Source organism: Saccopteryx leptura, chromosome 4 (assembly GCF_036850995.1).
Source record: "Saccopteryx leptura isolate mSacLep1 chromosome 4, mSacLep1_pri_phased_curated, whole genome shotgun sequence".
Lineage (NCBI taxonomy): Eukaryota > Metazoa > Chordata > Mammalia > Chiroptera > Emballonuridae > Saccopteryx > Saccopteryx leptura.
In genome coordinates this window covers 2,119,871-2,147,302 of record NC_089506.1, presented here as the reverse complement: position 1 = coordinate 2,147,302, position 27,432 = coordinate 2,119,871, and the positions used below count along the sequence as shown (strand labels likewise).

Sequence of the window (27,432 nt, the reverse complement as noted above, 5' to 3'; positions counted from 1 at the left end):
TCCCCTCCCAGACCCCCCAGGCCTCAGTCTAAATCCTCACAGGAAGTAAGGCAAGGGTCAGACGTTCTTTCTCTGTCTTTTATTTCTTAAAAATAACCCATTTAAAAATCATTAATGACCCCCAAAGGGCATATTTTGCAGTGGTGACCTTGACAGCATCCTCAGCATCAATTTTTTTGTGTGTGTATGACAGAGACAGAGAGAGACAGTGAGAGGGACAGATAGAGACAGACAGACAGGAAGGGAGAGAGATGAGAACCATCAATTCTTTGTTCTGGCACCTTAGTTGTTCATTGCTTGATTTCTCACATGTGCCTTGACCAGGGAGCTCCAGCCAAGCGAGTGACCCCTTGCTCAAGCCAGCGACCTTGGCTGAAGCTGGTGAGCCTTGCGCAAACCAGATGAGCCCGTGCTCAAACTGGCGACCTTAGGGTCTCGAACCTGGGTCCTCTGCGTCCCAGTCCGATGCTCTATCCACTGCGCCACCGCCTGGTCAGGCTCAGCATCAATTTTTGATGGATCAGAATGAATGCATAATCTCAAATCGCCCTTGCTGCAGCCTCTGCAGGGGCAGGCGGCCATTGTGCCGTCCTGGGTTGGAATGCCGAGAGGAATAGGACGGTTAAGTGGTGTGCCCAAGGACCGACAGTTGTTAAGTGGAGAACCCACATTTAATATCCGTCTGTATCACCACCAAGCTCATATTCACAATCCCCATATGATATCTTACGTAAATACATCGAGCTGTGATCATGCCTGGCCGGGTGGGGAGGTCAAAGTATCACCATTATATAGCACCAAATGATAACACGGACCTGGAGACCAGTCCTCGGTAGCTCCTCAGACACAGCAGCAGCGACAGGCCCTCCGTTCTGTGCGTCCTGCGAGAAGCGTAGAGCGTACCTGTGAAGAAGTCCTGCCGGGAAACATCAGACCTGGATCTTATCAAGGTGTTATCCGAGTGACAGCATGCAGGACTGTCAGAGCACAGAGGAGAACACAGAACATCTGCACGGTTGTTTAGCAAAAGCTCCACGTGGGACCGTCTGCAAAGCACACTGCTCACCTCGTACAGTAAGTGAATTCTAGAGTGAACAGATCAGGGAAGAAGAACTAGGGAGAGAAGCCACACACTTTTCGAGGACACTGCAAATACACAGCCACCAAGTATAATGTCCACACCTTGCTTGACTCCTCAGTGGAGAGATTATTTCTTAAAATAAGGCCACCAGGACAGTTTGACTCCTGGAGAGTTGATGGTATTAAGGTTTTACGGTGAGTGTGTTTCCATGTGATAATGGTATTATGCCTATGGATTTTCAAATGCATCTTAGTTTTCTATAGGTGTGTGCTGACCCATTTATGGACTCGCAAATTCACGCCCTGATACTTGCTTCGAGGCAAAGTGCTGGTTGGGAGGGAAGTTTGTAAAGATGAAGCTTAAAAAGGAAGACTAGCTACGGGCTGGTAATCATTGCACGTGAGTGATGTGTGTGTCCGGGTTCGGTACACTTTGATCTGTCCTTGGGTTTGTGCTGGAAATAATTTCTCTATGCTAAAAAGATAAAGAAGAGAGCAACCCTCGGCAAGAAGTAAGACTGAAGCAGTAAAGGATTCCACCTGTCTGACGGACTAAAGCACTTTCCCTCATCAACTCTAGCATGTTTTCTGCACACCCGGCGTCATAGACATTGTGTGTTCTGGAACACGGCATGACCCTGGCTCAGAGCTTCCTCTCTGAGTGAGTCCCTGGCTGCGTCTCTTAACGTGGAGCAGTGGACAAGGTCCAAGTCGGTGACGTGGGGTGAGGGCAGTGCCATCCGGGGGGGTTGGGAAGTGCCCCGGGAGTTCACATTTCCTAGGGGGGTGAGGGGGCAGAGTAGCAGAATGGTGCATTTCCAGGTGCTGAGGACACTCAGGGACCAAAGGCCAGTCATGGGTGGTGGTTGCCAACTACCAGATACAATCCCTGCCACTAACAGGTGGTCAGAGAGACCGCAGTCTGTTGAGGGGCAGCAGGTTTGAAGAGCCATTGTGGATGGAGTCCTTCACTCTTTATTTATTTATTTATTTATTTATTTATTTATTTATTTATTTATTTATTTTGGTATTTTTCCAAAGCCAGAAACAGGGAGGCAGTCAGACAGACTCCCACATGCGCCCGACTGGGATCTACCAGGCATGCCCACCAGGAGGTGATGCTCTGCCCATCTTTGGGCGTCGCTCTGCCGCAATTAGAGCCATTCTAGCGCCTGAGGCAGAGGCCACAGAGCCATCCTCAGCGCCCGGGCCAACTTTGCTCCAATGGAGCCTCGGCTGTGGGAGGGGAAGAGAGAGACAGAGAGGAAGGAGAGGGGGAGGGGTGGAGAAGCAGATGGGCACTTCTTCTGTGTGCCCTGGCCAGGGATCGAACCCGGGACTCCTGCACGCCAGGCCGACACTCTACCACTGAGCCAACCGGCCAGGGCCTGGAGTCTTTCACTCTTAACGCCCAGAGATTCACTCTGTCAGTGGTCAGTGCTGACCAGGCCCAGAGAAACCGCATCCACCTAGTGGCCTCACAGCCTGAGGGGACACCAGCTGTCCCTTCGCCAACAAGAGAAAGGACTGAGTCAGGGACTGAGGAAGCAAGGGGTTCTGTGTGACGGAGATATTTCCTGCCTCTCCTCTAACTGTTTGGGTGGACACAAGTACAGGCAGGAAGCCACACGACCTGCTTGTCTGGTGGAAGCACTGTTTCGGGAATAGACATGCTAGAAGGGGTCATGATGTCACGTGTCCCCTTCTAAGCAGATCCACCCGCAAGGGGAAAGTGTCTGGTGAGTGAGGGAAGGATCAGGTGTGCGCGGAGCGAGATGGAGGGATTCAGGGCCTTGGGCAGAAGTGCTTGAGGCCCCTGGGCTTCCGCTCGCTCTCCTCTGAGTTTTTATGGAAGTGGCACGAGATCCCGTGACAGGAAGGGGGTGCCTCTCAGTCATTCTTCTCCACTAACATGTGCTCTTGAACTCACGTCAGTTAGCACGGAGTCCACCTGTCCCGTGTGTTGTGGCCACGGTCAAGGTGGGCTCTGATGCCCTCTGTGCTGACCCTGCAGTACACCGTGCTGGGGAGAAGCATGTGCTCCCCCTTCCAGGACTGTCAGGGCATGTACTGTGGTGAAGATGTTGTGCATGCTCTAAGGACCGATCACCGGGCCTAAGGACTCACTAAGGGTGACGGAGCCCAGGGCTAGTGAGCGGTGCCAGGAGTGTGGACGTTCCTGTTTCCATGTCCCCAGAAGACCGTGTCCACTTGCATAAGGTACCTAGGCCGGGAGATGAAAACATCCCAGGCAGGACCTCGGTGACGTGAGAGCCACAGGGAAGAGGGTCCCTTAATAACCTGAAGGGGTTTTAAGACAGCGTTCCTTTTTTTTTTTTTTTTTTTTTAATTTACTTACTGATTTTTAGTGAGAGAGGAGTGGGGGGAGACAGAGACAGCAACACCCACCTGATTGTATATGTGCCTTGTCCGGGGACGGAGCCCACAACCTTTGCACACGGGGACAACGCTCCAACCAACCTAACTGTTCACTTAAAAATGGGCAGAAGAATAAAGAAACTGTGTGTATGAACACACACACACACACACACACACACACACACACTGGAATATTACTCAGCCATAACAAAAAGCAAACAAACCATCTTTCTCTTTACTCCAACATGGATGGACCTTGAATTAAATCAGACAGAGAAACACAAATGACATATTACCTCTCTTATATGTAGAACCTAAAAATACGTAAATGAGCTTCTAGATACGGTGAGCAGATTGGTCAGCCCCAGAGGCAGAGGGTGAGGAGTGAAAGGAATGGGTGAATTGCCTTTGTTTTTAAAATATTTTTAGTTTAAATAAACTAAAAAAATTAAAAAATTAGTTAACAAAAATGATAAAATTAAACAACACATACATAAAATAATAAATTCATAAACTAAAAAAAATATGAAGACATGGAATTCTATTTACATAAGTTTATTATACCACAATGAAGCAGAGTAATTAAAAAGCTAATGAAGCTGAACTTCTTACTTTCAAAATAGACGTGAGCATAGATCCCAACTTGTGCCAACGACCAGTCCGTGAGTGGCCTGACGGGCGTGGACCTCCGCTAGGTCCCGGGGCGTGTGGGGGAGGACCACACCCTGACGCGGCCTGAGAGGGAGCACGGTGACAGGAGGAAGCAGAGGAGGGTCAGTTCCTCTCCAACCTGCACACAGAACACGTGCAAGGTCGTTGGCACAAGTTGGGATCTATGCTCACGTCTATTTTGAAAGTAAGAAGTTCAGCTTCATTACCTTTTTAATTACTCTGTTTCATTGTGGTATAATAAACTTATGTAAATGACGTAATACGTAAATGAGCTTCTAGATACGGTGAGCAGATTGGTCAGCACCAGAGGCAGAGGGTGAGGAGCCATGTGGTTACAAACATTCCTGCTGGAGCCTGTCGTCTGCTTGAATGAGAAGAAGAAAGCTGCCTGAAAAAGGAGGAGGAAATGATCAGATAAGAGCTGGGAATACACGTCGTTTTTGATCTCTGCCATGGACAAGTGCTTCCTCTCCACGGCTGAAGGGCGGTCATGCAAATCCTTTCACGTGTTCCGTGTGCAGGACGGAGAGGAACTGACCCTCCTCTGCTTCCTCCTGTCACCGTGCTCCCTCTCAGGCCGCGTCAGGGTGTGGTCCTCCCCCACACGCCCCGGGACCTAGCGGAGGTCCACGCCCGTCAGGCCACTCACGGACTGGTCGTTGGCACAAGTTGGGATCTATGCTCACGTCTATTTTGAAAGTAAGAAGTTCAGCTTCATTAGCTTTTTAATTACTCTGCTTCATTGTGGTATAATAAACAAGACACACAACGTCCTGTCCCAGCTGTCTGTCGCTGTCAGCGGGCAAGGAGCATTTATACTGTGTGTGGCCATCGCCTCTGCCCACTTCTGCCCCTCCTCCCTGTCCCACCTGAGCCTCTGCCCCTGTGAAACATGTGTATGTGTCCAGAGAGACGCCCCTGCAGCCCCAGGGGACTGGCAACCTCACCCCGACTCTCAAGTGCCCCCGCCCCGCTGAGCTTCCTGACTGACCTCTTCTCTGCACTGACATGGAGCACCTGTGCAGATGGTCATTCACAAATCACAATAAACCCCTTAAAATGAGCATAAGTAACAAAATAAAACTATTTTCCCTAAGCAAAGACAAAAAATAAAAAGTGGTGTCAAGAGCAGAATGTAAAACATCCTCACCTCCAGCTGGGAGAGCAAGGCGGGTCCGCGGGTCTCCTTGTGTATTCAACCTGCGGTGCCGGGTGGTTCTGGTCCAGTCAACGACGCAGTCGGGGTTCACACAGGTAGAAAGCTGGAAAATAGAGGGATATTTTATTAAGCTTTCAGCTGACAGTGGATATGTTCCTCCAAATTTAGCCGCGATGTGAAATCTGAGCCTCCTACGTAATTGTCACACCCGATCAGAGTAAAGTCTCTCAGGTCCGTCTGGCATTCGGAGTGGGCCTCTTACCCTTGAATGATCCTGTGGCATCGTACCTGGATCATTCTTTAAATTATTGGTCCACTGAGTTGTTCAGATTTCCACTTGTTGGTGTCAATATCTAAATAAATAGATTTTGTACAACATATATTTTTTACATTTGTTACTATCACTACCTACCTCATCAGAAAAATCTCTGACTACTTGAAAATTGTAAATATTACCGAGGGAGACACTAGTTTTCCAACATTTTACTATGCACTTATGTGCTAAAATCTTATCATCAGCAAAAAAATAAATAAATAAAAACAAAAAAAAACAACACTATTATCCAATTATTTTCCAGGAAATAATAAGTGAGTACCATTCATTTTCAAGTAAATATCACCCAATACCCACGGGGAACGTCTGACGATCTGTGAGTGATAAACAGAAGTCTGAATGGCTGGTTTCAGAGTCGCCTGTCTGATGCTCCCCGGTTGGGTGGGTGGCTGGTGTGTTGTTCTTCCTGTGAGTAGGTTACACTGTGAGGTACAGTTGACTTTCAGAGAGGGACATTGTCTCCAGTGGTCCAGACCTAACCAAGGGGACCCTTCCTGGGAAAGGAGACTCTGGTGTGTGAGAGGCAGCAGGACAGAGAATCTGCTTGGCAGTGACACCGATGGGGCCACATGGCAGGCTGACAGATCAGATGCCATTCCACAGATAGGGAAGCAGATTCCTTTTATGAGGGAACAACTTCTGATCCCTCTCAGGTTGGGGCAAATGCCGTCTTACACTCAGTCGAGGTGGCTAGGCTCATCCATCGGGTGATTCCCAACAAGGTTAAAGCCACTTTCAAGTTCACCCCACTTTTACGGAAGTCCGGTGCCGTGATGTTTAAAAATATTTTTTGTCGTGAGATGTTTGCCCTCCAGAATTGGTGAGCTCCGTGTTTTGAACCCTCACAGCGGCTGTCCGCTTTCGTGTCTGACCAATCCCTCCGTGTAAACACTACATTAGCCCCTTTAGTCATCTTCCGGAGGTCGGGGACGGTAGGAGAGGAGGAGGAGGGAGGAAGGCGTCTGTCCACAGCCGTGCTTTCGGTACCCATGGGCGTGTCCCCCATCGGCGTGTCCCGTCAGCACCCCGTCAGCTACGGGACAGGTCCTGTCTGTATCCTTGGTGTCCCTCACATGGTGCCCCTCAGAAAGCGCCCTGCGATCAATTGCTCAAAAGCGGCTGCTATGACAGTCCATTCACAGAGAAGTGTTACTCCCACAGACGGCGTCGACAACGCTGTCCTTTTATTGCTCGCCACATTAAGTTTGATTTAATATGCCATTTAATGAAATTAATGAGGCTTTGCCAATAGCAGCGGGCGAGAAAAACAGCAAAATAATGGCACTGACACAGTAGGAATAATTAAACGTCGGGAGGGAGGGGACAGGTGTGAACGAGAACACCTGGAGGGCTCAGAAACAAACACCCTTCCCCAAGCCTGTGCTGCTCTGTCCCGTGCTGTGTGCTCACTGGAGGCTGTGAGTCCTCTTGCTGGGGGTGGTCGGAGGGACGGTGAGCTCAGCCCAGGGGGGCCTGGGGGCTCTTCGATGTCTGTGGTGGCATCTCAGCAAATCCCGGGACGGGGTGACGACTGACAGCGAGGACACCGTGGCGGTTGAGTCAGCTCACCTCCGTCCTCAGGACTGGGACTCCCCAGTCACACCCAGCACACACCCACTGGTCCAGCAGCTTGATGCTGCTTCCTACAAAAAGAGGGAAAAGCACCAAGCTAAGAGCTGCAGCGACAAAGTAGCTTTTGTTTGAGGATGTCACAGATGTGTGAGCGCAGCTCCATCCTCCCCTTGTTCCCAAGGCACAGCCGGGAGCCTCCCCTCTGTGGGGCTGCTTTGAGCAGGTCACATGGGGCAGACGGTACAACTCCCCCGTCATAGAAACCTCCAGGGCGCAGCTTTGCACGCCAGCCACCCGGTGCTTCCCCGCGGGTCGGGGAAGAGAAACGTGCTTTTATTCTCTCCTTGAAAAGGATCCAGACCTGGGCGCGGGCACCGTGAGCTCTCCCCACTGGGCAACGCCGTCCCTGTTGACAGTGTCAGCAGCGGTGGGTAGGGGCACCGGACAGAGCCGCGGGGAGGTCCACAGATGGACACAGGAGAGAGACATCACGGGGTTCGCTGTCCGCAGGTCCCCGCCACTCCGGAAGGGCATGTCTTGGGTGGAAGTGCTTTTACCCAAACAGTATACCTGGAGGTCGTGGCGTGACGGCTTCTCAGCCGTGCCGACAGGGCAGGTCGAGGTGGGGCCCTGAGACGCAGGTGAGGACCTCGCAGCTTCCGTTCCTCCTCCCTTCCTTTCCCTTCAGTCAGTTGCTGGAATTAGTAGGGTTTTGTGGGTGAGGCTGTTCATTTTTAGGAAGGCTGTCCCGGTGCCCTCCCCCCTCCCGCCCCCGATGTGGATGGGGGCATCTCGACCATAGCACCCGCCCCAGCTCCGAGTTTTCGCCCCCTGGAGAAGGTATTTGCCAACCTGGTAGTTGAAAACCACAATCTCATTTTTATTGGCATTTAAACAATCAAGGTGCTTTCTTCTTCTTTCGGATGGGTCTTACCAATCGGTCCTCATGGTCTCTACATTCGTTTGTGGGGAGCTTCACTGCGACTGCAGGATCTCTTAATCTGGAAATCATTCTCTCTGCAGGCGATCGTATTGGCTTATGATTTATTAATCGTTGCTTTCATGGAGGGATGCGCACCTGCCAGTTTCTCAGGTGGGAGTTGGGGGGACGGGACATGGTTCTACCTCCTTGGGAACCACACCCAGGGAGCTCAGTTTCTCTCCGGGTTTCCTGCGTGTGGTGACGTTGAAGGAACACGCTGACAGTGGCTGTACATGCGTGCCATCACGTGTTGGAAATGTCTCCCTCCCTGCCAAGCATTTTTCAAGCCCTTCGCCTGCCTGGGACGAGCTAGACATCGCACCTGGGCGCTGTTACCTCGTTTACTCTCCACCGCGATGCCGTGCAGCTGAGGGTGCCACCTTAATGACGCTGAGGAGGAAGCACAGGGTTAGGGACACTGTTAACCTGCCAAGGTGACATCTCTGATGCGTTTCAGAGTGTTGATTAGATCACACATCTGACTCCAGAACCCATGCTGTGGAAGTGTGAGGCTTTGCCTGTTAACAGATGCCAGGGTTGGACACACAGAACGCTGGGGATGCCCCCCGTCTGTGTCTGTATCTGCTCGGGCTGCTATGACAAGTCACCGCAGACTGGGGGTCACTTATAAACAACACGCATTTCCTTCTCATAGTCCTGGGAGCTGGGAAGTCTCAGGTGGTGGCTCCAGCGGACATTGCATCTGGGAAGAGCCTCTTGGTTCATAGATGGCTGTCTTTTCACTGTGTCCTCACGTGGCGGACAGGACACATGAGGGAGCTCCCTGGGGTCCTTTCATAAGGGCACTGATCCCATTCATGGGGGCTCCACCCTCATGACCCGATGACCTCCCAGAGGCTCCACCTCCTGACACCCTCACATTGGGGGTTGCGATTTCAACATACGGATTTTGTGGGACACAAATTTCAGACCATAGCAAAACAGGGCGGCGGAAGTGAATGTCAGTCAGTAGGTAGGTCATGTGTACCCAGGCCGGGGTGAGGACCGAGTGGGTTCCAGGTGAGCCCTGCCCTGAGACGCCCGCCTGGCCTCCTGCCTTCCCCTGTTCCCAGCGCACCTCGTTCACGTCCAGCGGCTCTCCCGCAAGGGGCACGCCCACACCCGCACACTTCACGAGAGGACCCTGAAGGGGGCGTTCCCACAGGCGGCCTTGTGACACGTGGTAGAGGGAAGAAGGAGCTCCGCCGGGAACCGAACGCCAACCACGCCCCTCTCCGCTGCACCATCCGCCCAGAGCAGGAGTGGCCGCGGAGGGGAGTGGCTCCTTCGAGAGGCAAACCCTCTCTCTGGCTGACCAGAAAAAAGTCCCCAGGCGGCGGCACAGGGTGTCAGAAAGTCCTAGAAGCGAGACGGAGCTCAGATCTCTGGACTTCCAGAAGAGCATCCTCTCTGCTGACCCGACGCCTTTGGGAGCAGTCGCCAGCCGCACACCCTGCAGAGGGCCCGGCGGCGCTGGAACCCAGAGAAAGAAAACAGAACTGTCCCCACTGAGTCAAGAACGGTGTCTCGGAGGGGAGACGAGGACACGCGATCGGTGTTGGGAAGGGTGCATACCTGAGCTGATTCTGTTTACCGCCCGCAATGCTCTCTGCATCTCCACAGGGACGATGGGGAGCACAGTGGCTCGTTGTTGTGGAAGCCCCCCCCATCACCCCTCTCCTCTCTTGTCTCCATTTCTCCACAGTGTCCCCCCCCAATCAGGGTCCCCTTTCTTCTCCCTTCTGTGTCTTGTGACCCCCCAACACCTCCCCCTCTGCTTTGGAGGAAATGTCTTGAAATAAATTCTATGGAGCAACCCAATAAATCGCTACAAAGCTAAGTAAGAAAAAGAAAAAAAAAATCTCTTAATCCCAGTGTATTCCAAGTTAAATCCTGAACGTCCTTATCTCCGACAATTTAAATCACAGGGAGATAGACTACTTAATGATTTGTTAAGCGCCAGGAGACCGGGACTGGAGAGTTCATCGCCTCCCGTCTCAGAGAGCATTTTGCTGCGATCACCCTGAGTTGGTGAAGAGGCCAATAACCAGCGTGCGTGGGCACCCCCCCCCCCCCCACTGATCCTCAGACCCCATCCCCAGAATCCTTCCTGCCGCGACACAGCCTCACCCGGGAGAGCTGTTTGTTTTTTTTTTTTTTTCATTTAATAGTGACCCTGAGTGACATCGGATGGGGTGGGGGTCTGCGAACCAGTCAGCCAGGCACATCAGCAGGAAAACCACTAACCTTATAAAGGACTCTTCAGATGCAAAAGGTCACTCCTAACACCGAGCTCAGGCAGTACCCAGGAATACTGACTGATTCAAGAGTAAACAGAAGCCTGACCCGTGGTGGCGCAGTGGATAAAGCTTTGACCTGGAAACGCTGAGGCTGCCGGTTCGAAACCCTGGGCTTGCCTGGTCAAGGCACCTGTGGGAGTTGATGCTTCCAGCTCTTCCCCCTTCTCTCTCTCTCTCTCTCTCTCTCTCTCTCTCTCTCTCTGTGTGTCTCTGTTCTCTCTCTAAAAAAAAACTGAATAACATTAAAAAAAGTAAAATATATCTTAAGAAAAGAAATTTACTAATCTAATTCCTAAAACTCGGTTGTCCCTTTTTCTCAAGAGTTCATGTTCAAAGACATCATCAAATCAAATTAAAAAAATGTAAGAATACCCGAATATGGATAAGCCTACAAGGACAGCTGCTGAAAAAATAACCTAGCACAGAAAGGAAGACAATTGTTTTCTAGATTAAATATATATGTATATTGGAGTAATAACTAAACTTCCCCGAAAAAATGTATAGACCATGAGACAAGAATAATCAGATTTATCTCAAAGAATAAATGAATAATTACATTAATTATTTTAAATGCAAAAAAAAAAAAATGAGGATGGTGTTTTTTAACTGCCAAGTTAGTCAATGTTTTATGTGTTAAAATTCAGTGTTGGCCAAGGTGCTGTTGTCAGATATTTGTGTATACCACTGCTTGAATAATTGGTGCAGGCTTTCTAAAAATCAGACTAGCACTAGGGATTAAGGGCCTTAACCAAAGAATCCTAATGTAACAGTTTATCTCATGAAGTTGGTCAGAGTTTGAGGATGCATCCAAACATATTTGGTGTTAGAAACAATCACAAGGAGTGAGAAAAGCAGATAATGTCTAATAGTAACAGATTAAAGATGTCATGACTGATCCATTAAAAGTGTTGTTTAAAAAATATCCAGCGACCTCAGTTAATACTATTAAAATATGCTATGTAGTGCAGAATAGGTAATAAGGTGAAATGCTTACAGCAGAGATAGGTGCCTAGTAAAATGTATTTATAGTTTTATTCCTGTTCTGTAAATATCATCTGGGTGTCTCTACCTTTGTAACCCTATCAGTTTATGTAAAAAAAATGCACATAGAGTTGGAAATACATACCTAAAACACATGGCAACAATGGACATCTCTTGGGATGGGTTTATTCACACAGTACATCATTTATTTTCTTCTCGATAATTTTTAGGTGTATCTCAAGCTTTCTGAGATGCCCATGGAGTACTATATTTAGAAATAAAAGTGTCTACAGAGAAGGGAGATGATCATTGCTATGTGACTCGGGACATAGCTGTCACTGCTGGAGGATTGGGATTAACAGACATCCAACTCACATTTAAGCAGATATGTAGCATACAAACTCATTTTAAAAAAGATTTCTTGGGTAACTGTTTGTCAGTTCTGATTTTGAAGGATTAGTGTTACAATGAAACATGTTTGTGAGGATATAACTATGTATGACGTCATATAGTGCAGTACATACTTTATGAAAAGAAACTGTCAACTCTGAAGTATGATTAGAACAAGCATAATAATCTGTGAAGAGGACAGCACTGCTGACGGGAGGGCAAGCAGGCTCCCGAGTCAGACTTAACCACCCGATGACACTCTACCCCCTCCTGTGTGTCCCCTCCAGTATGACTACCTCAGGCATGTCCCTCACCTCCTCCAGCATGTCCCCCTCCTGTGTGTCCCCCTCCTGTGTGTCCCCCTCCTGCGTGTCCCCCTCCTGCGTGTCCCCCTCCTGTGTGTCCCCCTCAGGTGTGTCCCTAACCTCCTCCAGTGTCTCCCCTTCCTGTGTGTCCCTAACCTCCTTCAGTGTCTCCCCTTCCTGTGTGTCCCCCTCAGGTGTGTCCCCCTCAGGTGTGTCCCTAACCTCCTCCAGTGTCTCCCCTTCCTGTGTGTCCCTAACCTCCTCCAGTGTCTCCCCTTCCTGTGTGTCCCTAACCTCCTCCGGCGTGTCCCCCTCCTGCGTGTCTCCCTCGGGTGTGTCCCCCTCCTGCGTGTCCCCCTCCTGCGTGTCTCCCTCGGGTGTGTCCCCCTCCTGCGTGTCCCCCTCCGGAGAGTCCCCCTCCAGTGTGTTCCCCTCCAGTGTGTTCCCCTCTGGTATAGATTAAATTACTGAACCTCTTTGCCACTCAGTGTTTTCCTGTAAAGTGCTGTATTAATGGCATAAATCTTCAGACATTGAAGTGGAACTAAACAGGATGTATAAAGCGCTTTGCATAACATCCAGTGTACAAGTATTTTTTAAAACAGCACTCAATAGTAACATGATGCCGACAATATTTTATGAGACTACGATGCTGCCAAGGCCAGGGAAGCAGCACGGACACGTGGACTCGACGGCCTCAGGCCCTGAAAATCACGTGCCCCACACAGGCTCGTGCCCAAGGGGTGGCCAGTGCGTCAGGAAAACAGAGTGCAGGGTCTGGACGCCAGGGGCAGAGCCCCAGAGGTGAGGGACAGGGCCCCCAGAGGTCAGAGGGAGGTCAGAGGCAGGGCCCCCGGAGGTCAGAGGGGAGGTCAGAGGCAGAGCCCCGGAGGTCAGAGGGGAGGTCATAGGCAGGGCCCCTGGAGGTCAGAGGAGAGGTCCGAGGCAGGGCCCCTGGAGGTCAGAGGGAAGGTCAGAGGCAGGGCCCCTGGAGGTAAGAGGAGAGGTCCGAGGCAGGGCCCCCGGAGGTCAGAGGGGAGGTCAGAGGCAGGGCCCCTGGAGGTCAGAGGGGAGGTGAGGGACAGGGCCCCCAGAGGTCAGAGGAGAGGTCAGAGGCAGGGGCCCTGGAGGTCAGAGGGGAGGTGAGGGACAGGGCCCCCCAGAGGTCAGAGGGGAGGTCAGAGGCAGGGCCCCCAGAGGTCAGAGACAGGGCTCCTGGAGGTGAGAGACAGGGCCCCCGGAGGTCAGAGGGGAGATCAGAGGCAGGGTCCCCAGAGGTCAGAGGGGAGGTCAGAGGCAGGGCTCCTGGAGGTGAGAGACAGGGTCCCCAGAGGTCAGAGGGGAGGTTAGAGGCAGAGCCCCAGAGGTGAGGGACAGGGCCCCCAGAGGTCAGAGGGGAGGTCAGAGGCAGGGCCCCCAGAGGTCAGAGACAGGGCTCCTGGAGGTGAGGGACAGGGTCCCCAGAGGTCAGGGGCAGGGCCCCTGGAGGTCAGAGGTGAGGTCAGAGGCAGGGCCCCTGGAGGTGAGGGACAGGGCCCCCAGAGGTGAGGGACAGGGCCCCCAGAGGTCAGAGGGGAGGTCAGGGGCAGGGCCCCCGGAGGTCAGAGGGGAGGTCAGGGGCAGAGCCCCTGCAGTGGGAAAGTTTCCCAGGGTCTTCATTACTATCGTTGGCAAGCTTACTAATAATAATTAAAATGGTGAATAATCATAAATCGCTGGCAATAAGAGTGAATGTGTATTCTCTGTACCGGTCAGATGGGATTATTCTAGCCTGGAGTGGCGTGAGGAAAACTATGATAATCCTCTGAATCAATAACAAGTTCAATACACAGTTTTATATTTTTAATTCCAAACCCAGAATGCTTCCCGTTTGTCAGCCGTGGGTGTATCTGCCTGCTACGATCGCCTCTGTTGGTGAAGTTTCCGATGGCTTCTGTCCCCACGTTTATTACACTAAGTTTGTTTGAAACAGCTGTGTCCTATTTATTCATTGATTTGACATTATCTGAGCTTTTACCACACGGAAAGTGTGTCCGTAGACGTTGAGCCCCATTCTCTGGTGCAGGCAGGTCCAGGCAGGGACATCAAATTGTCAGACCAGCTAAAGAAGGCAGGTTTTAAGTCAACCTGTGAACCATGGAGAGATTATAATAAATGCAGCTGATTTAGGAGAGAGAGAGAAGAATAAGTAATGGAAATAATTCCATTCCTTGTATATATTTATTGCTGTATTTTTCAACCTTTCTTACCCTTAATCTGCAAGTACTGCCCTCAGACATTTTCACCTTCTGAAATGTCACTGAGAAGGGGGGCTGGCTTCTATGTATTTGAAGTTGTTGAATCTGAATTAATGAGACGCGTCAGTCTCAGACAAAATGTTTAGCATCTGTTGAACGCCCTTTCCTCCCATTCTAACAAACTAACAGAGAAAAACAAGATGAATTAAAGAAACATAAAAAACAAAGTCTCCTGTAAGTGGGATGGCTGGGTCAGTGTTAATAAAAAGGAGCAGGGAGGCAGGCACTGCTCCGAGCGCCTCGTTCAGGGGTCTGAGGCTGGGCCTAAGAACGAGCATGTTATCCACCAGCAAGAGCGATTTTCTCTTCCCTGCGGAGATCTGACAGTGAACGGCGAGGTACGTTGGTCACGGCAGGTGCAGGCTGTCCGAGGACCCCGCCCTGGGACGGAACCCGCCTGGGTGTACCTGCAGCTCTGTCTGCGACCCCTCCAGCCAGCAGCTGTGTCCCCCCCAGGGGGAGTCCCTGTCCCACTCTGAGCGGAGCTGCGGGCGGCCGGAGGCAGGAGGAGGGCCTCAGGGACTTGAAGGAAGAGAGGATGGACCCTCCCAGGACGCTCCAGGCAGCCGAGAGCCCGCCCTGTCCGATCGGAAGAGATGGTCCCTGGAAACAGATTTGGTTCCTTTGCAGGGGACAGTCCACAGCAGAAATGCACCATCTTAGTGAAATTAAAAAAAAAAAAAAATCCTGGTAGAAATGAGCTTTCCTCAGCTAGATATACATATTTGCAAAATTAATAGATAAGTATATTTATATATACATGCATATACATATTAGACTTGCAGATAGTTCTGTACATCCACCCTGAGGACTGCCTTTTGTTGTGCTTTTTTTTTCTTCTATTTATTCTCTGAGCCTGTGGAGTCGGGTTTGTTCTATCTGTTTGTTCTGGGTGACATTTGCTTTGAGTTGATTATCTCCCATTGATTCCCCGTTCCTTGTTTATTGTGCATTCACATCCTCTCCCCTGAGTAAGTTCCAGAAAAAGGTATTTCAGGACAAGAAGAAGGTGAGGATGGGGCACATGGGGACACATTACAGCCCGTCCTGGGGAGGTCGGACAGGGGTCCCGAGCAGCTGCCAGCAAGACTCCTCTCTCTCTCCCCCTCTCTAAAACAAGTAAATAAGAAAAATTTTAAAATAGGGCTCAGTTTCATTAGATTTCAAAAAAATAAAGATTAAGCAACTGAGATTTATGATAGATACCTGACTTGCCGGGTAACATGAATAGATTAATTGGGACAAGATTAAAAAATCCCAGGCCACACCCCACTGGATTGTGCCAAGAAGGGAACAGATCTGTGAATGTGAGTGCCTGGTATCAGTAAGGGGTCCTCAGGATGCCTACTCCAGAGGGTTGGGAGAGAATTAAATGCCACAGTGTGTTAGAGGCGCTCCCTAAACCTGAGGACATGACGCAGATGGATGAGAAGCATTGAGAGGGGCTCTGAAAGGCGCGGTCACAGAGACAAGATCCCCGAGGGTCACAGCAGTCAGGGACCGCAGGAGGGAGAGTGGGGAGGGAGCGGATGTTTAGCAGCATCAGCAGTGGAAGGAGGGCCCCAGAGGTGGTCCCCCGGGCAGCCGTCTGGATGCAAGTGACACAAAAGTGGCGACAAACACTGTCACACACAGAGCACCTCTCTTCAGGGTGCCCTGCCAAGGATGGCACTCCTTCTGCCTCCTGTCTTTGAACCCTGCGTTCCCCATCAGCACGCCTACTGTGCCAGTCGGGGCCCCCGAGAACCAGCACCTGGAAGAGCATCGAGTATGTATGTGCTTTATTATAGGAAATGTGCTCTCACCATGATGATGGAGGCTGAGCAGTCACGAGGGCCTCAGTGTGACCTGGCAAGCTGGGGCCCCAGCGGACCGGAGGGTGTAGTGTCAGGACAAAGGCCAGCAGGCTGTCTACCCAGGGAAGAGCCCATGCTTCAGTCTGAGTCTGAGGGTCAGGAGAAAAGAAACTGAAGTCCCCAGTATACATCAATCATGCAGGAAGGACTCTTCTATCTGAAAGAGTGTCAGCTTCTGGTTCTAGTTGACTTTTGACCAGTTAGACGAGGCCCACCCACATGAGGGAGGGCAATGTGCTTTATTCTGTCTGCCGATTTAAATGTTAATCTCACCCAAAGAGCACCCTGAAAGAGACACCCAGCATAGTGTCTGACCAAGTAAGGATCTTAGCATGACGGAGCCCAATCAGGTCGGCATGAAAAATCGAGCCACCACGCCTATTTTCCAGTCCAGTTAACAGACTCTGAGTTAAGTAACTTACCCAGGCCGCCTAGCTACCAAGGTCTCAGCAAAGATCTGAACCCAGACCCTCCTGCCTTCTGCTGCTCCACATCTGCAAGTCAGAAACGTGCCGATCAAAACACTATTTCAATACACACAACAGAATCACTGCAATATTTAAAACAGCTGTTTAAACTGAAATATTGTTTTATTTCTACAAATGCCTGCCCACATTTGTTTTTTATTTTTCTCAGAAGTGGCCAGAAGAGTGGAACGTATTAAAATAGGTGATGTGGGTCCTAGAACAATTATGAAAACTATTTAAGTCTGAAAACTATGACTTCAGAAACCAGAATCACACTTTTTTTTTTAATTGCATGTAGATGATAAGGGTTACTTAACATTTAATTTACATTTTGTCCTCAGCACTCAGGACACGCTTTTCTGGTATCACCCCCCATCTACATGCCTTTACTAAACTTTGTGTGATTCAGTGAATAAATGGACAACTAAGGGAGCGACTTTTATTTTTACCTCAAATTTCTTGTGACTGTAGCAAATCTGGAATATTCTGTTGTTGACTGCACTTATGTTGAGACAGGAATCTGCCCGAACACTGGTGAAATGGTCCCGATTTGTAGAATTTGCCGTTGCTGGTGCTGAATGGGGTCGGGTGTAGAGGGTCAGGGGAGACGTTATTTCTAGTTTCCGACGCTGCGACTCTAAGGCACAGTTTCTGACAGCCTTGCGTTCCTCATCACAACAAGCTCTTACACTTCACCTCCTCCGATGGGTCCCATTTTCCAGAGCTTGGCAGGAAAGCGGTTGGGACAGGTGTTGCTATGGGGAAGGACACTCTTCGATGGTCTCCTCTCCTTCTTACCTACTCATGGCGTCTTTTGTTTCTTCCAGTGAAAAAGGCCATTGAACTGAAGTCCAGAGGAGTCAAGATGCTTCCCAGCAAGGACAGCAGCCACAAGAACTCTGTCTGTAAGTCCCTTCCCTTCTGTACACGGACAGATACGTCAGGGGTTTGGGGGAGGGGGCAGCTCAGGGAGGATTCTCTCTGGAGCATTTCTGGGGAAGTCATTCTATAGACTACCCTTTGCACCTCACCTCCGTCTACTTTTCTACCTCCAGACGTCTTTTCTGGGAGAAAGAACGTACACTGCCTTCAGGTGGTTGGGGACAAACGTCGTGTTGATCTGACCTCTCTAATGTATCTCAGTTATCCCCCCTCTCTGCCCTCACTGGCTACGTCACTGCCAGAGGTTTCTCTCTTAAGCAACTGTTCCTGTCAGGTGCTTTTATCATCCAGGTTCCCCTCTCCATTCTAGCATACCCCTCCCCGACATATTATATTGATTTCTGGGACACAGAAGTCTGGTCCAGTCATTATTATATTAAAATAGTCTTGGTCACCCAAGGCCTGGAGAATAAGCTAGCTTTAGAACAATGTCTGCATCCTCCCAAGACAAGGATGTGGAGACAGGTCTCTGTGGGTTCCGTTTGGAGACGCCCAGTGCATGGTGGACACTCAGCCAATAGCTGTTGAATAAATGAAGGTATCCCGGCCACCCACTGTTTATACCCTTCGTCGTCACCTAGCTACAGTGCCTCTTCACTGTCCCCGACCACGTCACTCTGCTCCTCTGCCAGATGTCCCCCCTCTCTTGATTGAATGTAGAGCCCCATGTGGTGCTCACTCACCGTTTGAAGCTCTTCCTGACTCCTTCGGACACTGTGAGCTCTTCCCTGGTCCTCTCCCCACAGCTGTGTCCCTCCCTCCGTCACAGCACTTCCTGCGCTGTGGGCACTCCTGACCCCTAGTGCAGAGCAGCAGGCTCCCCGCGACACCCAGGGCTGGTCTGCAGTGTGGTCCTTTCCCACCACTGTGCTCTTCCGAAAACCTCCCACCACCTGGGCTGCCGTTTTCATTCACTCCTAGTGACTTTGGCTTGTGGTCTTCCAACTTCTCTGACTCTGGGTGGTCTCACCCCAGGGATTGTGGATCTGAGTGGGTCATTTCCCACTGGCTGGCAGTTGGGAGAGGTGGAAGGTTCAGGACGGATATCGGAAGCACCTTCAGCTAAACAACTGTTTTTATCTGCCTGGTATGCCGGGCTTCCTCATGAGGCTTTATTTCAGACAAATATTCCACTAAGACTAATGAGTAAACAAGTAACCAGTAATGAAAGTATGTATTTTAATATTCACACTGTAGAGCAGCCTACCATTGCTTCTCAGTATCCGCCTGATTGTCTCTATAAAATTAGTGCGCTGACTCTGCACAGAGACCCTGCCCTCGGACTCTGGGAGCAGACAGAAAGGACCTTGACCCGTAAGATGCAGGCTTGTAGACAGGGCGTACTTGAGACTTCTCAGGATACTTCACCCAAGTACCAGACACTGGTTTTAAACTTATTTCTTATAGTTCTGGAGGCTGGAAAGTCTACCATCAAGGTGTAGGCAGGTTCACTGTCTGATGAAGATTCCCTTCCTGACTCGTAGACAGCCATCTGTCTTCCCGTTGTGTCTTTATAAGGGAGGGGGAGAGAGCGAGTGCATCTTTTTGGTCTGTTCTTATGAGGGTACTAATCCCATTATGAGGTCTTCACCTTCACTGACCTGATCCCTCCCCAGTCTCTACCTCACACACCATAAAAGTATGGGTTGGGGTTTAAATAAATGAATTTTTGTTTATTTATTTATTTTATTGGGGTGACATTGATAAATCAGGGTACATATGTTCAGAGAAAACCCCTCCAGATTATTTTGACATTTAATTATGTTGCATACCCCTCACCCAAAGTGGGGGGGGGGTGCAAGCATTCAGTCTGGTGCAGGACGGATTCCCTGAGCTCAGATGGCAACGTAGGTCCCCCACACGGTAAAATCCATCTGTCATGCTCTTCATTACCCTTTCTGCTTGGAAATCATGGGCAGTCATCCAAATTAAATTGGACTCATGAAGGAAGAAAACAACTGACACAGAGGAAGAAAGGAAGTGATTTTTTAAAAAAATTGTTTTAATATTTTATTATTGTTAGCTTTCAGTTCAAGATGTTAAACAGAGTGGGAGATGTGGTACTTCCAATAAGTGTGGTATTGACTTTTTTATGGTTAAAAATCTTGCAGGAATGATCCACAGTAACACAGAACCACATATCTGGTGAACCTTTACATACAGTCAATGTCGGGACCAGCAGCAGATCTATTCATCATCAAACTTTTCTGCAAGTCTAACATGTATGTAGGCAGGAGCCTTTCTGTAAGGAGATATTTCTTCTGTGCTTATCTGAACACAAATTGACAAACACATAATTACTCACTTGATATTAGAAAGTATTCTGTACCCTCTCCCAACAGTATTAAACTATTTTTTTGTCAGACATTAGAATTAATCATTAGGGAAAATGAGGAATTGGAGACACAGTGGGCCTCCTACAATCAGTGGTGTAATAAATGGTAATATGTTACTTATGCAGAAGGTGCGACAAAACTCAATTAAATGTTTCCTAGAGAAAAACACAGAGTCTGTGAAACTAGAGACACAAAGATTCCAGAGCTGTAAAATTATTTATCTCATGCCAGCCAAGTGTCATCCTTTGTAAAATTAAAATAGTAAAGATTTTTGTCAAGTAGGTAAAGCATGTTGTTTGTAAATTCTGATTCTAGTAGATGCCCTCCAGTGGACATCCAGCAAGGCCAACCCACTGGGAACTTTCCGTACAGGAATGGAGAGAAGCAAACATCTAAGGAGTGGGTTAGCCAGGAGCTTCAAGGACACAGGGTCTTTCCTTCCAGAGGAAGACGATCTGGACCACTGAACTGATTCTCTCAGGTCTTAGAAAACAGGTTGGTCAATCTAGGAGGTGAGCCCAGACCACAGCCCTGCAGAGCCTGTCCGGGACATGTTCCGGGGGTGCTGAGCGCCTTGACCAAGGACGTCATGGTCCGCTCTGTCTGTCAGCTCTTGATAAGTCTCTGACCATCTCCATGAGGTGTGAGATGGCGCATGAGAGTCACGTGTAGACACCTGCTTTGTAGATCTCAGCTGGATCAAGTAGATAGAGGTGATCTAATTTATTTCAATACATCATTTATATAAATGCAGGTGCCTTTGGTGTTGGCCTCGTCCTCATTCAAGAAACTTTAATTTATAGCAATTTTGCTTTGCCCGAAGAGCTGGGTGTCTCTGGAGACCACAGCCCTACAGGGTAGGGGCTCCTGGGAGGCTGAATGCCCCTCTAGGAAGCACCCCGTGTGCCCCCACGGTGACCTACACACTGAACCCTCTTATCTCTGATCACTCCAGCTAATAAGCACCCAGCCAGTACTTCCTGATTAAAGAAATGAGTGAGGGGAAAATACAGGACTCACTCTGAGTTTTGGAACGAAATCCCCACAGGGTCTCTCAATGGAATCTGAGGACTCTCGTGGGAATTGTGCTCGGAAGCTCTCCATTGGTCAGTTTCTTTGTCCTGCCCCAAAGTCCAGTCACCGGTGAATCCTTAGTGATTCATCTTCGTTCTTAACACGCTTAAATTGAACCACGGAGGGTAGGATGATGGTGAAAACTGATGGATGTATTTCAACTCTTCCTCTATAATGAGGGTGGTTTTTCACATTAACTTAGAGTGGAAAGATTTAGAAATTATGCTGTTTCATCAGTTCAATTGATTATTGATAAATAATGTTTTCAGGAAAAGACACAGATAATTAAGGCATTAATTCTGTATATTACTCCCACTTTCTATTTATCTTAAGCTTTGAAAAGATAATGATATACCCGACCAGGTGGTGGCGCAGTGGATAGAGCGTTGGACTGAGACGCTGAGCACCCAGGTTCGAAACCCAGAGATCACCGGCTTCAGTGCAGGCTCACCACCTTGAGCGTGGGGTCACTGAGTTGAGCCCAGAGATTGCTGGCTTAAAGCCCAGGGTCACCGGCTTCAGTGCAGGCTCACCACCTTGAGCATGGGGTCACTGAGTTGAGCCCAAAGATTGCTGGCTTCAAGCCCAGAGGTCACCGGCTTCAGTGCAGGCTCACCACCTTGAGCGTGGGGTCACTGAGTTGAGCCCAAAGACTGCTGGCTTAAAGCCCAGGGTCACCGGCTTGAACAAGGAATTGGTAGCTTGGCTTGAGCCCCCTGGTCAAGGCACATGTGAGAAAGCAATCAATGAACAAATAAGGTGCCGCAACTATGAGTTGATGCTTCTCAACTCTCTCCCTTTCTATTTGTCTATCTGTCTGTCCCTCCCTCTTTCTATAAAAAAAAAAAAAAAAAAAGAGAGAGTGATAATATAAAAGGGGACATTACAGGGCAGAGAAAACACCTAGAATAAACTAAAGAAACACCCACTCCAGTCTCTTTTCACTCATTGAAGGATAGGGGGCTTCTCCGTCTTCATTTCAGGGCTGAGTCCTCTCAACACCAAGGTCTTATTAAATCCCCACTGTTTTTAAACGATGGCAACAGTAGATGTAGCTTCTCCTTCGTCTTCCTCTTGACATTCTCCTTGGCAGAATGAAATCTTAGCAACATTCGGCGGGGGAATCTCTGTGGCCAGCTGACCCGTGAGTGCCCTTCTGACTCCAAAGCACAACTGTCTGTCGGGAGGAGGAGGGAGGAAGAGTCTGTGTTATGTTTCAGCTCAAGATTGTTTTCCCGTGTAAAGTTAAAGACGGACGACTTTACAAACTCGGTATTGATCTGTTGTAACTCACTCAGGTGGATTGATGGCCCATGCTGTGTGCTGACCGTTTGCAGCTGCCATGGTGTGTCCCCGCGCTGGACAGGGCCTGTGATTCAGAGTCACTGTTTAATGGAAAGGCGAATAAAAAAAAAAAAAAAAAAACTGTGGAAAAACTGAACAATTGAATGCACCATCTTACAGACCCCTAGGAAAAACAACAACAGGACATTATGGAATAACTGGCCCTAGAACACTCTACTCTTGACCAGAAGCCATTCTTTACAGTGCTTTTATTTCCATAGACAACCCATTTCTTTCCCATCTTAAAAATTACCCGAAGTGAAACGGAGTGATATTTATCCCAAGTTGCCAAATAGACCTGTTAATGAAAAGCAATTGATTAACTATTGTCTTCAAGAAGGACTCTCAGTATCTCCATTTTCCTCTTGGCTTTGCTTTTGTGTTAGACGTAATTACTCGGAAGTGCGGATGTTAAAACTTTTGTAACTTTTTTTTTTTTTAGAATGAAATTGCAGAATGATGTCTTTACTTTGCACAAAGATACAATCATAACTAAATAATGTTTGAGTTTTCTTTGTCACATGGGTAAACCGATCAGTTAACCCAGGTTCTAAAGTGCACCATTATGAAAGATTTTTTCCTTTGGCCCTGGGTCATCCTAAGATTACCCACTTATCACTAGAATCGCCATATTCATAGTCTTTGTTTTTGTAATATATATTTTTTTAGATTTATTTATTCATTTTAGAGAGGAGAGAGAAAGAAGGGGGGAGAGCAGGAAGCATCAATTGTCCTAGGCACATTGACCAGGCAAGCCCAGGGTTTCAAACCCGCGACCTTATGTCTCTAGTTCCTTGCCCTCCGGCTCTGTTACTCTGAGTAACGTGATCACAAACCTGGGCCATTTCTCTGTCTCTCCAGACCACCCTTGTCCCTGCATCTGTCCCTGCATTAGCCTCACCTCCTCCCGTCCTTTCCCGTCTCCCTGCCTTCCATCGTTACACCACACCCACTGACCTGGGGGGCAGAAGCAGCCGGCTCCCATCATCCTCCTGCTCAAATCCCTTCCATGGCTTCCCCTCACAGCCCCACTAAACCCGTACTTCCTCCAGAGACCACGGGACCCCCTCCCTTCCCACCCACACCAGCCCTTCCTCTGCCCCGTCCACCACTCTCTGAAAGACCTGATACTTACCTCTCAGTCTGTGCTCCTGTTTCCTCGCTCTGAAGTGACCTCCCTTCCCCGAGACCATCCATCAAACATCACCTTCCCGGGCGCCTTCACTGCTGTCCTAAACTCACTCACACCCACCTGGGCCGCCCATCATCAGTCTATCTCCTCTGGGTACCAGCGCTGTTTCTCTCTGGACCACTTAAAACAATGCACCATCTATATTATACGTGTGACACACATTTATACGGTCTGTGCATGTCTATGTGCGTTTGTGCGGGTCTGTGCCTATATGCACACTCATTTATTTCCCGCCTCCCACTGCCCCCACGAGAACGTGCACGCCACGAGGACAGACCTGCCGGCCTGCTGCCGTCTCCCCTGGGAGGTAACACCCAGCAGCCGGCAGCACCTGAATGACACAACCGCAGCTGCATCGACCTCTGTCCACTGAACGGCTGAGTGTCCTGGTCCCTGGGTGGTGGGGCAGGCATGTGACAAAGTGACACACACGGGTCCCTTCAGCGGGGTCTTGCTCGTTCACAGCTCATCCTGCACCCCACAGTCACACGTGATGGACACAGCAGGAGCTGTCGTGGGGAGGATGAGCTGAGCCCCTTCCCCACAGGACACTGCAGTCCACGGCGGTCTCCCCTTCCGTGTTTGCAGTCAACACAGAAATGTACCCCCTTTCAAAATCACAGCGGATCCGCCCATAAAAGGTGAGGATGTAGAAAAAGAGAGGACACGAAGCCATACGTCCACAGCAAGCGGTCAAGGCCCCATCCCTGCCTCGACGGACTTCTCCAGTAGCCGGGCCGCTTGCATGTTCCATTCAGGGTCCCGTGCGAGGCGTTAGTAATAGTGAGCCCAGGAGGGACGAGTCCGGAGATAACCCATCAGTTTATCAAGTGCTGTGGTCTTAGGATCACCACCCCTCACCCCCCACCCCCCACACACACGGAAGGGGCGTGGAAACCGGGAGGAACTCACTTCTGCGTCCCGAGCACGTGCTATACAGCACCGTCCCATCATCAGGATACATTCCACGCTGTCGAGGGTCAGCAAGGACAGTCCTCTGCCCCGTCCGCCGCTTCCGTTACCGGCAGACAGCCACGGTTCAAACACGGTACATGGAACATTCTAGAGCTCAACAGTCGATCGGCAGTCAGCGTTCACTCACACGGGGTTCTGATAAGGGGCTGAATGTCCTTACCTAAGGGGGGGGGGCTGAGCTCTCCTTACCTAAGGGGACATAAGAGTCTGAGCTTTTCTTACGTAAGGGGTCGTAAGTAAGGGGACCAAGGGGCTGAGGTCTCCTTACTTAAGGGGACGTAAGTAAGGGGACTAAGGGGCTGAGGTCTCCTAACGTATGGGGACGTAGGGGCTGAAGTCACCTTACATAAGGGGACTAAGGGGCTGAGGTCTTCTTATGTAAAGGGACATACGGGCTGAAGTCTCCTTACGTAAGGGGGCGTAGGGGCTGAAGTCTCCTTACGTAAGGGGGCGTAGGGGCTGAAGTCACCTTACGTAAGGGGGCATAGGGGCTGAAGTCTCCTTACGTAAGGGGGCGTAGGGGCTGAAGTCACCTTACGTAAGGGGACGTAGGGGCTGAAGTCACCTTACGTAAGGGGACATACGGGCTGAGGTCTCCTTACGTAAGGGGGCGTAGGGGCTGAAGTCACCTTACGTAAGGGGGCGTAGGGCCTGAGATCTCGCGGGAACTGGCTGGGACGTGGCTCCGCCCCTGTTGTAGACGCTCCCGCCCGCCCGGCCCGCTCGCTTAACGGGTACCTGTTGCGGGGCGTCGCCTGGGCTGGGGCTCAGGTGACCCTGACGTAACTTCGGGGAGGGCCCTGCGCGAGGCGGGGAGGCCAGGGGCTCGGACCGCCAGCCAGGAGCCGCCGAGGGAGCTGCATGCTTGTGCGGAGCGAGGTGAGGACCGTGGGTCCCTGAGGGGCCGAGGCCGCGCTCCACACGCGTCCCTGCGGCCTGCTGCCCTCACTGCCCGGCTTCATCACGAGTCCTCCCTGCTGACCTTCCTGCGCCCGATCCGTGAGAGGAACCGGATCCTGGGTGCCAGGCCGAGGAGCGCCGTCCCCGGCAGCGCGAGAGAGCCACGGGGAGAACCGCCCCAGGGCACCCGCAGCCTTTCATTTTATTTTCCTCTTGTTTTTATTTATGTCTTTGCTTCCCACGTGAGAGCAGCGGAGATAGAGAGACAGACACCTGCACGGCCAACCGGGGATTTATTTACCCGGCAGTTCTCGGCCTGGGGCGGGTGCTCAAGTCACCGGAGCCGTGGCTGCGGGAGGGGAGAGAGAGAAGGGGGAGGAGGCCGGTGGCCGCTCCTCCTGGGTGCCCTGTCCGGGGTCCAACCCCGGACGTCTGCTCGCCAGGCTGATGCTCCCTCCACGGAGCCGTCCAGCCGGGGCCGCTCGGCTTTGAATAGAGGCACACACGTGACCCTGTGCGGTGCCCACGTGCTGATCACGCAAAGTGCTTGCAGCCGGGAAACCAGCCTTCAAGCCCAACAGCACAGCCGTTTCCCTGCAATGGGAATGCATCTCCAGGGAAAACCTAGTTCCTAGGCCCTAGTATGTTCCGAGTTGGGGTCCTGTCCCCGTCTCGGGCCTCTCCTGGGCGTGCTGGGCCGTATCCCTGCAGATGGGGGTCAGGGGCTACTGCGTTCCCTCCTGCACTAACCTTCCTCCGTGGCGCGGCTCAGTGAGCCCGGTTGTGACTGAATCAGTGGCTGCGCTGCGCTGGCTTGTAGAAGGGCCATCGGAAAGGTCGCAGCAGCAGGCAGCCCTGGCAGTGTCCCCAGGTTCAGAGCCGAGGTGGGTTGCAGGCATTGGGGGAGAGGGCGAGGGGGGCAGGAGAACGGAGCTGACCAAGCTGAGTGCGCCCTTCAGGCGACGTCTAAGGCGAGGCCGCCCAGGAGCCCTTCCTTAACCCCATCAGCTGTGGAGGATGCGTCCTGTGGTTTCCGCCTCTGACGCTCAATCCCAGAAAAGGTTCCCACCCGGCAGACCCATCGGGACATCGTTTCCCGGGTGGCCAGGTTTCGTGTTGTCCCGTGACTCCCCACGTGAATAATCCTCAGAGATGAACTGCGTGCGTTGCCCACTCCCAACAGAACGCGTTTGGTTCCCTAACGACGTGGTTGTCCGGTTATTAGCGATGCGCCCGTCGCCGGGCGTTGCTTCCAGAGGGACCCGGTGGCGGCGACATGGTCATGGCGTGATTTATGTGGATCGCAGGGGACTAGTGTGATGTGCAATTCTGCGGAAAAGGGGGCACCCTGTTCTTGCTTCTGCACTTTTCTGGCTCCAAGGGGTCCTCGATCTTGTGTGGAAGCCGATTTTGACAGCAGGAAAAATATAACAGCCCCATTAACCTCTAATGGTCATAGAGAGTTTTAATACAAGGTGAGGGATAATTGCCCCCCTCCACTCCATTCCATCACAGGGCGCCCTGTACAGAGTTTTCAATTGCGCAAGAGCCTTGTTTTCTTAACAAAGATCGATCCCCCGCGCTGCATGGGTGCACACGATTGTATAAATTGCTTCATCAATCAGGTGAGGAAGTGATGCTTCGCAGGTTCTCTGCGGCCTCGGTCACCATGGGAGCTAAAATACCCGAGGAAAGGCTGTGGGACCCCTCGCTGGGCTGTGAGCTGTGGTCCAGGTGCCCCGGGAGGGACGGCGCCTCTCCTCAGGTCGCTAGGAGCCATGTTCGCTGTTGCTTGTGGGTTATTTAACATGTTATCTCTGAGTATCATTTCTTAAGTAACTAGGAAAGAAGGGTCCAGGAGCCTGAGCAACCCAGGGCGCGAGGGGATGCGATGG

At 50.7% G+C, this 27,432-nt stretch overlaps 1 protein-coding gene across 1 annotated transcript in view; it reads left to right on the top strand.

Moving 5' to 3' along the window:
• The window catches only part of CSMD1 (CUB and Sushi multiple domains 1), a 1,728,861-nt gene that overhangs the window by 1,089,771 nt on the left and 611,658 nt on the right, over positions 1–27,432 (top strand). Inside the window, exon 7 of the mRNA XM_066382147.1 lies at positions 17,602–17,679. Within this exon, the coding sequence (XP_066238244.1) occupies positions 17,602–17,679 (78 nt within the window). The remainder of the gene's footprint in view (positions 1–17,601; positions 17,680–27,432) is intronic.